This window comes from Physella acuta, unplaced genomic scaffold (genome assembly GCF_028476545.2).
Source record: "Physella acuta isolate Inbredline_101_S28 unplaced genomic scaffold, ASM2847654v3 ptg000319l, whole genome shotgun sequence".
In the NCBI taxonomy this organism is placed as follows: Eukaryota; Metazoa; Mollusca; class Gastropoda; family Physidae; genus Physella; species Physella acuta.
This window is the reverse complement of record NW_026731838.1, coordinates 325,138-338,293: the sequence shown is the minus strand read 5'-3', so window position 1 is coordinate 338,293 and position 13,156 is coordinate 325,138. Positions and strand designations below refer to the sequence as shown.

At 38.0% G+C, this 13,156-nt stretch overlaps 1 protein-coding gene across 1 annotated transcript; it reads right to left on the bottom strand.

The window, feature by feature from the left end:
• Nucleotides 1-3,488: 3,488 nt before the first annotated feature.
• Nucleotides 3,489-12,775, bottom strand: LOC131940497 (nuclear hormone receptor HR96-like). The gene is made up of 4 exons (XM_059299156.1): nt 12,623-12,775; nt 8,254-8,371; nt 6,977-7,840; nt 3,489-4,402 (listed from the first exon to the last, which is right to left on the bottom strand). The coding sequence occupies exons 1-4, from the start codon at nt 12,740-12,742 to the stop codon at nt 4,068-4,070; spliced, it is 1,437 nt and encodes a 478-aa protein (XP_059155139.1). The 5' UTR covers nt 12,743-12,775; the 3' UTR covers nt 3,489-4,067.
• Between the last annotated feature and the right edge of the window lie 381 nt (nt 12,776-13,156).

Below are 13,156 nucleotides of genomic sequence, written 5' to 3'. Positions count from 1 at the left end.
GGAAAATTTTAAAAGTTCAAAACATGTTTTGTTAGAAAAATAAATCTCTTATCTAATTGTAAATAATTAACCAGTTTGTACAAGAAGTTATAAAGATTCTATTTTTAGCAGATTTTATTGAAATTATTTTTTTTACCAATGTTTTTTTTGATTGACTCACAGCCACAGACTAAAGCTTTAGAATTATTTTAATGGCTCGTTAATATAAGAAAAAGGCACTATATAAAAATAATTTTCTCAGTTATTAAGTTTTAAAGCTTACCATCAGGAATTTTAAATCAGGCATCTTAAAAACTCTGTTGAATTAACAAATTCCATATCTGCACAAAGAAACTAGTAAATATGATTATGACTAAAAAATATTCAATAATAGTTTAAAAAAAAAGCTTATAAAACTAAAAAAAAAAAGGCCAATTATTGAAAGTAAATTTTTAGAAAAAATATACATCCAGGCATTATCAACTGCAACAATATTTAGTATTACTATTTAAATATCATTGCCAGAATTGAGAACAGAAACATATGTAATTAAAATTCCTCATACTGACGGCCAATGTAGCTATGATATTTTCTAATAAAAAATTATTGAGCAGAATATATGATATGAATTGTTGCCCTTTAATTAAAGAATACCAACGTGAAATTAATTATTACACAACACATGTAAATAGGATCCTAAGCTAAAAAAAAGAGGTAAATTTCATTTCTTTTAAACTTTTTTTTTACACACAACATAAAGATATATCTAAAAAAAAAATTGAGCCCCATTTATTCATATCTTGTTTTTACTTAACAGACATAATTTGAGTAACTAAACATGAACAGAGAAAGTCATATATCACCAGCAGGTACCTTATATATGTCCTATAGTTTAACACACTCCAACAAATAAAGAAAGCTATAAATATAAATTGAACTCAAAAGTAAAATTACAAGACAACTTTGTAGAATAAAGATATATTTCCCTGAAATATTTTTATGAATGAGAGTTATCTATAAAGATAATCATTTGAAAACCTATGAAACATCGCTTCACTAGAACCGGACTGTTCTAACTCCACTTTTCAAAAAATGTTCACAACACGGATTATAAGTTTTGTTTTCCTTCACATTTCTATATTAAAGATTTTGTAACATTAAAGTTTTAAAAAAAAATATTGTAAAATAATGGCGCAAAATATGGGTAAGAAATTTTTTGCAATGGTGCCTTGGTGGATTTAAAACCCAACAGTGTATAAATCTCAAAAAAAAAAAAAGGATTTAGATCAGTGTGGTTCTAGGGAAGTGATTTATGATTGGATCAGAACCTGATGGGAATTTTTAAAAGTCAAAAAAAAAAAAAAAAAAAAAAAAAAAAAAAAAAAAAAAAAAAAAAAAAAACGAGGTAGACTTTGAGCTAGTTTTTGTGAAATAGAATCAAAACTTCACTTTAACAGGTTTTATTGTAAGGTGTGGTGCTACAACCAGGTGTGGTGGTGTGGTGTTACAACCATGTGTGGTGGTGTGGTGTTACAACCAGGTGTGGTGGTGTGGTGATAAAATCAGGTGTGGTGATATCATGGCCAGCAGAGGGCTGATATGGAAAAGGTTTAATTATGGCCCTGCTTTGTGGAAAGGTGCGCTAATACACACTAACCTGTATGACATTGTTGCCAGATAATTATTCATTTAACTACCAAAACATTTAAAAAGTCTAAAGATTTACATAAAAAAGTTAAACGAAAAAAAATATAATAACGAACATTTAGTTTAAGACCTATAAAATTTCTAGCAATCCAATACTAAGTGTTAAGAACCTTAATAAATATTTCAGAAAATAAGGCAACATTTTAAGAGATACTGAAAAATTCCTCAATTTCTGCATTTAAAAAAAAAATTATTATAAAAAATGCTAAATATGTTCATTTGAAATTTTATTTTTAAAAAAAAATGTAACTTCATTGTATTATGTTTTCTGAAACAGTCACCAACTGTAGACTAAATTATCCAATAACAATATCAATTTTAAAAATTCATTGTTTCATTTGGAAATTCCACTCCATATTTTGTACACACCGATACTAACACTATAGAGTTAGTTCCTTCACTGAGTAACAAGAATTTGTGAAATATTTGATATTCTCCGGAATCCATGCAGAAGAGGTGAAGAAATAAATATTCAAGGTGATTATCACAAGGAGATGAGGCAAATAGTTTGAACTGATCTGGAATGAAAAGCTTCTAACAAGTAGTCAAGGCTCTAGTCCAAGTTATGGCAACACATTCTGGTCAACAACCACAAATATCACTCCACCAATGACAACAGGAAATATTCAGTCCAAGTTATGGAAACACATTCTGGTTAAAAAAGACAAATATCACACTACCAAAGACTACATTAAAAAAATCACACTGCCTATAGTACAGTAAATATTAAACACACAGTTCAAGTTATGGAAACACCATTTGGTCATATCACTCCACTAGCAGCTACATAAAAAGAATAAACAGCCCAGGTATGGCAACACATTTTGGTCACAAACAACAAAATCAGACATTAAGTTACAATAAATATTGAACACACACTGAATAGAATTCACAAGTACAAAGATACGTTTATCACATTAAAATCCCACCCCACAATTTTAGTGGTGACCAAGTTTACAATGCAAACTGGCAAGAAAATGCTCTATAGAGCCAGGTTTTTTTTTTTTACAAGAGCTGCACTTTCAAGTTTGGGCCAACCAGTTCCATCACAAAACAGCTGATCTTCAAGAATAATTCAAATTTACTGAATTAACTGTCCCTACATCTAAACAAAACAATTTTTTTTTAATTTGGTAAATTTAAAAAAAAAGAGGCCAACAAAATTGAGAATAAAAAAAATATAGCCTACATATGTATCAAATAGTGGTGGAAAAACTTTAAGAAAATATAGGACCTACATAGAAACCGGAGTTGAATAATAGGCCTGGTTATATCTAACAGAATGTAACAGCAACAATTTTCTCTACACAATAGTCAAAGTCTGTACAGTCAAGTTAATCTCCATTCAATGGAAATCAATTTTAGCACACATTTTTTTCAATATGACCAGTTTACAAAAGGAGTGCCGAAAAGGATTTAATAAATAAAAAAAAAACTAGAATAAAAAAGTACCAAGAAAATTAATAGACAGAAAATTTAATTTTCAACCAGTGAGATATCTCAGCATTAGAGTAATTATAGACTTTATTAGAAATAGGAAAAACCTTGCCAGATAAAAAATATGTGGTGCGGCTGAAATCTTTGAGTTCCATACATATACAAGAAAAAGGCTGTGAACACAATTGAAAAAAAAAAATATAACCACCTCTATGAGGTAAAGTAGCCTCTAGAATATGAGCTCAGCATTGAGGTGAATTTATTTCACGCAACTAGTTGATAAAGATACCATGTTTCAATAAAATCTGCATTCTTTTACATAACAAGCTCCTCTACCTTTGGGCTTTTCAAACTAAATTTTTAAGACCCAGCTTTGTGTAAAAAAAATACTGAAAAGCACAGTGAAGAAAAATGTGCAGTAACATTGAAAATAATGAATTATTAGTTACTTTAATACAACTTATGTTATATGTTAACATACAACTATACATAAACAATTTTAGTTACAAAGTATTGTTTAACATTACCTCCATTACATCAAAACATTACAAGAAAAATACTTGAACTTTTAAAAAGTACAACCAAAATTTAACAAATCAACCATTCATATTACAACAAATATAAACAATGAAAGAACTGTTAATTCCTTTGCCTTTCAAATCGTAGAGCCTGTAGTCGAGTATCAGGAAGGTGAAGCAGAGTAGATGAGAACTTCCATGGAGAATATAAATGTAAAACTATGTTTGAGAGGTTAAATTAAATATATACATCCAGTTTCAACACTTTAAACACAAAAACCCCAGTTCTTGTTAAATATGGTTAACTTTTATAAGTCACCAGTCACCATCAGGAAGGTTCATATTAAACATGGTTCGTCGTTTTTTTATAAGTCACAATATGACGTCAGTCATTTTTATAAGTCACAATATGACGTCAGTCCCACATCAGGAAGAAGGGGGTGACCGCGTGGACGACGGCGCCGTAGACGACGCCATCTCTGAGTATTGGGTGGCTCGGCTAGAAAAGAAACCGCCCTCGGCGTCAGTCGGGAGATCAAATATTTCGAGAAGCAGGGGCTCGAACTCGTCCACCTTCATACACAGCAGCATCTTAGAGTGGACCTCGTTAATGTTCCGGAGATCTGTCAGCTTCATGACAATACGGGCGAACAGCGTGGCCTCCTGGTTGAACCGGTGGCCAACGTATTCCTCCAGGATACGGGCGTACGTTTCTTGGATCTCCTGTACCTTGTCGTGGTCAACCATAGGCAATCTGTCAGCTGTGGAAGATAGTTATAAAGGATGTTAACTTATGGCTTCTATTACAATAACATAATATATGAAGTAAGCCTAGTGTACAGAATTTGTTGAGATAGAGGAGAGTGACTACTTTCCATGGAAACCAAATTCATATTTCTAGCTTAATTTGAACTAAAAAAAATATTTTTTTTTAATGAAAAGCTATATTTCGGAAAAAAAATTTTTTTTGAAAAGTGCAAATTTAATAAAATAATTCTTCATGTTTAAAAACAGTCTACTGATAAATTATAAAACAAGGGGTTCTTTAAGACTTTTTTATCAATTTTACAAAACTAATCGAATTATCTTTTACATTTTGTTGGTATGCTATTTTGTTATGGAAAGCAGATTTCTTTATTTACTAGGCATGCTGCCCAGCTTCGCTTAGGCTTTCGAAAACATTGAGAATGTGAATGCTTAATTAATTCGCCATAGGGTCGGTCTACGACCTCAAGAGTTATGAAGAGGTTCCTCCGTGGACATTTTTTTTTCGATTTATAGCTCATATAAGGTACCGGTCAGTCGAGGTCAGTTTTGACCCCCTCATCGTAGACTTTTCGGCCAACCGGCCCCTGTGTTATGTCGCCCCAAGGCAAGATCCTGCCAAATTTGAAGCGCCTGCGGCGCCGGGAAGTGCCTTATCGGACACCCGACAATCTAGATCTAGAATCCTAATTGAATTTTTTTTTTTAAGTTTAGTCCGAGCAAAATAAAAAAAAAATACATTAACCAAGTTGACTTGGTGGGTCTCGAACCCGCACCACCTGCGTGGTTTATAGTACACTAACATCTCCGCTATTTAGGCACCTTATAAAATTCAGAGAATGAAAGACGTATTTTAAAATCTTAACTTACGCGAATATGCCTATTCTTTCAAATTAATTTTTTTATCCCAAATTAGCCAGTTCCAAACAAAGATTTTGTATAAATAAATGTTATGAGTTTAGGCCGGAAAAATTGTATTGTATACATTTCATAGTGTACGTAGATCTAAATCAAATTTGAATGAAATAGTTCATTTCTTTTTTATTTTAAACACGGCAGATGACGTCATTAGTAAGCAATAGTGTCGTCACAGTTTTATGCGTTCTTTTACATATCTATTAATGCTTTTCCGGTTGCATAAATAATACTGTTTCTCTATATTCGAATACGCCTTGATTTTTTATTTTTCTTCTTTAAATAAAATTGTGGTTATACATTTAAAACATCTAACATATTATTTTCAACAAAAGTCCGTATAAAGTTCTCCATATATCGCTGCCGTTTCTGACGTGATGTCCGGCGAAAAATTTTTGCGGACAGAGAGAGAGAGAGAGAGATGTGCGAACGTAGCCCATTATAGTATTAGATAAACAATCTAAATGTAACAGCCTACTGTTTTCTTTACATTTTTAGTTAAATGCTTTGATTTCCTAGTCCTTGATTCTGATTGCTGTCATGTTTCATGAAATACATGAGCCAGGAAAGGGAAACGTGCTTACTTTTAAAAAAAAATCCCATTTTTTATCGGTTTTCATTTCACATTCTTTTTTTAAATGCAGAACCGCAGTATAAAATATTTTTATGCGTTAGCAATACTGACAGACAAATGCCATGACGTTAGGCATGCCTGCTGACATCCTCATGACAACTAATCAAATAGATTTTCAGGCTTTTCCCTGGTAAAAATTACAAATTTCAAGAAACTATAACTATCTTTAAAGACTGTAAAGTGAGGTTTTAGAGTTTTCACTAACAATTGTGGTGGAGATTTTTTCAAAGAGAAAATGGAATATCTTAAATAAAAAAAATAAAAATCATTTATGGTGGCCTTAATAGCTAAAACGGCTAAATTGTAATTCAGGGGGTTTAATCAATGCTGTCAAATAAAGCAGTAAACCAACGGCATCAATTTACACCCCTAAAGGGTTGGTCAATAGAATCAATAGCAAATCACTGGAGGGTTAAATCAATAGTAACAGCTACAAAACAAAAACAGAAACAAATCTTTGACTGAAACTGTAGCTATGGACTTGTTTATACCAGAGTATACTTCAGGTACTAGTCTTTCTGTAGCATAAAACTTTTATACCAGAGTATATTTTCACATAGGTACAAGTGTCTCTGTAGCTAAGGACATAGACCTTTACCAGAATATACTTCTTCGTTCTTAATTTTTAGTGTTGGAAGGGATCGAGCCTTATCTGCCAGAGGGTTTGAACTCGAGACTTTTTCGAATTTATCAACCATGAGTTTTTTGCCGACTCGACCACGCCTCCATCACAATTAAGGATACATGTCAACTGGTTATGCGCCATTGAGGCCATTGACTCAGATTTCAGCCTGCTTTTCTTTTTGAATTTGCTTCCATAGCCTTTGTCCAACCAAGAACAAACTACAAGGCAGCAGTTGTTTGATTTTGGAGTTGTCTCGAGACTTTTCGGTTTAGCAAACATGAGCTTTACCGACTCGACCACGCCGACCCTCCAGAATATACTTTAACATACATTTGTCTCTATAGCTAAGGACGTAGACGTATATCAGTGGTCACCAGAAACTACCTCTCAACTTACCAGAGAACAGGGACATGAGGATGAGAAGCTTAAGCACAAGAAGGTCCCCGTGTATAGTGGACATCAGGGACTTGATAAACTTGCTGTAAGTCATAAACAGCTGCTTCGTCTCAGAAGAACCCGATTTGAGAATCTCTGCGCTTATCCGCTCGCCGGCTGCCTGACTGGCCCCTTGGTTGATACAACCTTTAGTGCTCAAACTCCACGACTCCGTGAAGGGGTCATAGTTCACAGCAGACCGCAGCATCATGATGTCCACAACCGAGCCTTTCAGCAGTGCGATTTGATCGTCTTTGTGAAGCTGCTTGAAGAAGGTGATGTTCTTCGCGACTTTGATAACTTTCCGAACAAAGAGCTCGGCAATGTTGACAAACTCTTCAGGGTTCGAAGGCATCATTTTCATAGACGTCTGCGTCATAGCTAGGAAACTGCTGCTCTCCATAGCGCGAAGAAGCTCGTTAATCAGAAACTGATCCCTCTCGCTCATAGACGTAATCGCAGCTTGAACCACATCTCTGCTCTCCTCCCAAGGAGCGTAGGAAATAACAGCCTCAGGCTGGGGACCAGGGGTGGGGTAGGAACCCCCGGTGCTGCTATGCTGGTACGAAGCTGCCCCAGGGGGGGACGCCACTGACCCCGGGCTGTTGACGGAGTCGATGACCTCCTGTTTGACCATGACCTCTGGCGGGCTGAATGCGTTGTAGGAGGCGAGGAATTTGTCGGGGTTGCGGGCGACCATACCGCGGATGGGGGACAGCAGGTCTTTGGCAGAGGCGGAGTACGTGTCCTGGGGCGGGAGGTGCCCCTGGCGCCGCAGCTTGTTGATGATGATCTTCTGCTTGCGTTGCTTTTTTTGTTCGTCATCTGCGGGCAGACGACAGGAGAAATTAATGGAGATAAAATAATTTTAAGATATTATATAGGGGAAATTATTTTCTCGTCAAAACTTAAATATCTTGCATTATGTGAGACAAAAATAGAGATGTGTTGCATTATCTTGTATATGTAAAATTTGGTGAGATTTTTCTTAATTTTAATTTAATAAAAAAATAATTTAATAACGAAAAAGAAACCTTCTTTAAAATTAAAAAAAAAAAACAAATTCTTTTAAAAATGTTAAGAAAAACAAAAACTGAAATAAAAGAAACACGATGTAATAAGAAACCTACAACATCACGTGACTCAATATCATGTTAAAAATGTTACGAAAAGATAAAATAAAAAAATAAAAACGATGGAGGAAGAAAAAGTTTCCAGTCGAAAGTCACGTGACTCACTGAGTATCATGTCCTTCCTCATGCCGACTGTGAAACATTTGGCCAGGCGGCACCGCTTGCAGAACGACCTTGACTCCACGGTGACCTGACACTTGCCCTCACACCTGCCTCGTATCACCTGCAGACAAAAACAATCAACCGTTTTTAACTGTCTCAGTGCAGATTTTCCCAACATGCAACAGGGATTAGAAACATTTGGGAGCCATCGTTAATGCTACAATAAAAACTTTTAAGTTATAAAAAAAAATAACAAAAAAAAACCCCGGTGATTTGAATATGTGGAGGGCCACATACTGATACACATAACACAGATATACTTTGGTTTTTAATGTGCTTTGAAATAGCCGACATTCCTAAGGTATTTGGAAGGGGGTGGGGGTGGTAGGGGTAATAAAAGCGGCAACTACAATGATAGCTAAAGACTGAGGAGGGAGGGGGGATGTGATTTTACACTTGGTAAGAACTTGCGGAGTTCAGAACGCTGTGGTGGTCCGTGGGTGGGTGGGGGTGACTTAAACATTGTGTACACGGACGAAAACGATGCAAACCAAGTTCACTTTTGTTAGTAAGTGAGAAGGATAGGGTAGAGCTTTATGACGCTAGTTGAGAGCGGGCATGGCTTTGGGACGGAGTGGTCTAGCGGACAGAGGCGTAGCGAGGGGGGGGGGGGGACGAGGCATATGTTCCCGTGCGCCGACCTTAGGGGGGCGCCAAATTGAAAGTTTGAGGGGGGTGCAAATCGAAAGTTTGAGGGGGGGTGCAAATGAAAAGTTCGAGGGGGGGTGTGCAAATGAAAAATTTGCTCCCGATGGGGGGCGCCAAATTGAAAGTATGTCCCCGGGCGCCGAGAAGGGTCGCTACGCATCTGCTAGCGGTAGAGAGCTGGGTTGCTAACCCGTAAGTCTCGAGTTCGAATCCGGGTTCAAGTCAGTAGACCGTCCCTGAGTCCACCCAACTCTGATGGGTACCTAACTCACGTTAGGGAAAGTAAAGGCGGCTGGGCATATTGCTGACCACACTATCTCTTCATATGCCGAGGTCACGTCAGGTTTGAAAGGGAAACTTTACTTTTTACTTACATGGTTTTAGGTGACGAAATGGTGAGTGGAGGGGGGGGGGAAACAAGATAGAGTGACATCCCCACTTTCATAAATATACAAGGAGCCAAACGTATTTATTTAAGAGCCATGCCCTTTATAATGCTGGGGGACACCAGGCGTGGTCTGGCCTGAGCCGGCTAATTTCATGGAGACACCAAAGGCTGGCTCTCAAAAGGAATTGTCATGCCAAGGGAAATAACACTCCACGCAATAGAAACCCAAGAAAAAAATATGAAACAGATTCTTCAAGGCCGCTACATTAGTATCAACGCTGAAGTTTAGGGTTACAGCTTTAGTTAAATTATTTAAAAAAAAAAAAAGAAAATCCATTACAGGCAAAGCTAACATATAGATAAATATAGTACGTCTAAAAGTGTCCACACACAGCAATTAAAATATTGAATTTCAACATCAAACGCTCGCAACAAAAATAGATCTGTCATTGTTGACAAACTTTTTCATCAACTAGCAAGCTACATGACGGGAAACTAGCAAGGTGCATGAGGGGAAACTGTCACATTCTCGCCTACGTTCAACCCCCACCGTCCCCACTCACAGTATCACACCACACCAGACATACAATATCAATATTGTATCACACATATCAACTTCCCCCATCCTTAACAATATTACTGTAAATAACTAAATATTTATGTGGAAAACATTGAAATTTGAAAAAATTCTATCAGTTAAAACTTGTTCAAATTCTGTTAGCAAGACATGACTATACATACTGTTTTATTTATTTTAAGTTCTGACTTTACTTATTGTATTGATTATATCCTTTGAAAACCGAGAACCACAATTAGACCGTTCTCATCTGTTTCACATTCTCTTATAAAAGTAAAGACTGTTGTTTTTCTTTTCTTTTTGTTAATTCACAGAAAAAAAAATAATTAAAATTCACATAAACTTAAAAAGAAAACGTTGCGGAAAAGAAAAATTAAAAGAAGCCATATAGAAACAAAAGTTCGAGAGTAGAAAAAAAAAGTAAAATAAAATTCACTTTTTAATCCCACTATGACAGAAGCACAAAGTTATGTCTGATAAATTGTCTCATATTTAGTTTAATCATAACATATTGTGTCTGTGTTCAGACTGGGAATTTTATAATTTAATCGGTTCCACAAAATAAATGAACTGTGCGAGAAGGCTGCCAATTAAACATAATTTCAATTTGTTTAATTGCTAATTAGCTCTGGTGGATTGTTTATAAAAGATGCTTTTAAAAAATTATAGCTAGACGTCATGGGTCCCTAGGGTGGGGGATGGAGAAATATAATGCTGGCTGTAACTATAGCAACACAATTTCTGCTCGATTTGATAAAATATAATCACTCAACACCCACATATAATTCACCACCCCCTCACTATTCACCACCCCCCCCCCCCACTATTCACCACCCCCCCACTATTCACCACCCCCCACTATTCACCACCCCCCCACTATTCACCACCCCCCCACTATTCACCACCCCCCCACTATTCACCACCCCGCACACCATTCACCACCCCCACACCATTCACCACCCCCACACCATTCACCACCCCCCCACTATTCACCACCCCGCACACCATTCACCACCCCCCCCCCCACTATTCACCACCCCGCACACCATTCACCACCCCGCACACCATTCACCACCCCCACACTATTCACCACCCGCACACTATTCACCACCCGCATATAATTCACCACCCGCACACTATTCACCACCCCGCACACCATTCACCACCCCCCCCCCACTATTCACCACCCCGCACACCATTCACCACCCCCCCCCCCACTATTCACCACCCCGCACACCATTCACCACCCCGCACACCATTCACCACCCCCACACTATTCACCACCCGCACACTATTCACCACCCCGCACACTATTCACCACCCCCACACTATTCACCACCCCCACACTATTCACCACCCCCACACTATTCACCACCCCGCACACCATTCACCACCCCGCACACCATTCACCACCCCCACACTATTCACCACCCGCACACCATTCACCACCCCCACACTATTCACCGCCCCCACACTATTCACCACCCCCACACTATTCACCACCCCCACACTATTCACCACCCCCACACTATTCACCGCCCCCACACTATTCACCACCCCCACACTATTCACCACCCCCCCACTATTCACCACCCCCACACTATTCACCACCCCCACACTATTCACCACCCACACACTATTCAACACCCACACACTATTCACCACCCCCACACTATTCACCACCCCCACACTATTCACCACCCCCCCCCCCACTATTCACCACCCCCACACTATTCACCACCCCCCCCACACTATTCACCACCCCCACACTATTCACCACCCCCACACTATTCACCACCCCCCCCACACTATTCACCACCCCCACACTATTCACCACCCCCACACTATTCACCACCCCCACACTATTCACCACCCCCACACAATTCGCCACCCCCACACTATTCACCACCCCCCACACTATTCACCACCCCCACACTATTCACCACCCCCACACTATTCACCACCCCCCCCACACTATTCACCACCCCGCACACCATTCACCACCCCCCACACTATTCACCACCCCCACACTATTCAACACCCACACACTATTCACCACCCCCACACAATTCACCACCCCCACACTATTAAACACCCAAACACTATTCACCACCCCCACACTATTCAACACCCACACACAATTCAACACCCACACACTATTAAACACCCACACACTATTAAACACCCACACACTATCCACACATAATTCATTGAACACACACACTCAAACACCCATACACAATTCATACAACCCCAAGATAATTCATTAATCCCCACACACAATTCATTCCCCCGCCCTCCCCCACACTGACTTGGAATAAATGGTCAAAGTTCCCCAATATATCAATTAAAACCCACAAAGATCATCGATTCATTATAACAATGTATACATATTAAACAGTGTTAAAATATATTTGTAACAAACCTACTCTTTATAAACTACATTGATTTACACAACAAATCATATCTCACACTTCTATTCTTTTATGTGGGTAACTTTAATTAATATAGCATCGTACCCTTCGAACAATTTAACAATGACAGACCATATTTTTAATGACTCAGAACTTGTAAGTAAACAGAATTGAAAGAGCTGAGGCTGACTAGAAGTTAAATAAACTCAGATAATAAACACACAAACACATCTAAACAACCTAACTCTACTGGACAGAGAGTAATGTCAGCGGATATGATCTTACTTTGTGCGCGTTCCGCCTAAAGAAAGCTTTACAGGACTCGCAAGAGACGGCGTTGAAGTTGTAGCCGAGGGCCTTATCCCCACACACGAGACAGAGTTTGTCTTTCTTGTTGGCGTTCATGGCGGATAGGGCCAGGTCAGACGACGTACAGGGGCCATCCTGTCAACATAAAATAAATACATAAATAAATAAAAAGTGAAAATACAACTTTTTTGATTTTTTAAAAAGTTGATAAATTAAGGACTTTATGGGTAAGCATGGAAAATCAGACTGCGAACAGGGGCCATTCTGTCAACATAAATTCATAAAACTGATGAACAACGAGGGCCATCCTGTCAAAATAAATACATAGATCAAATGACGTCATGGGACCATTGTGTCAAAATACATAGATCAGAGCACGTAATGGGACCATTGTGTCAAAATACATAGATCAGATAAAGATCATGTGACATCCTGACAAATATATATATTATAAAAAAAATTAAAAGTGGAAATTTGATGTTGAAATTGGTGATGAGTTAACAGATAGTG

What these genes read in the sequence shown, in the direction of transcription:
- LOC131940497 (XM_059299156.1), bottom strand. Translation starts at nt 12,742, where the DNA reads ATGAACGCCAACAAGAAAGACAAACTCTGTCTCGTGTGTGGGGATAAG. An exon ending in GAGGAAGGACATGATACTCA is followed by an intron (nt 7,841 to 8,253) that starts GTGAGTCACGTG and finishes GTCTGCCCGCAG; the next exon opens with ATGACGAACAAAAAAAGCAA. An exon ending in CCTCATGTCCCTGTTCTCTG is followed by an intron (nt 4,403 to 6,976) that starts GTAAGTTGAGAG and finishes TATCTTCCACAG; the next exon opens with CTGACAGATTGCCTATGGTT.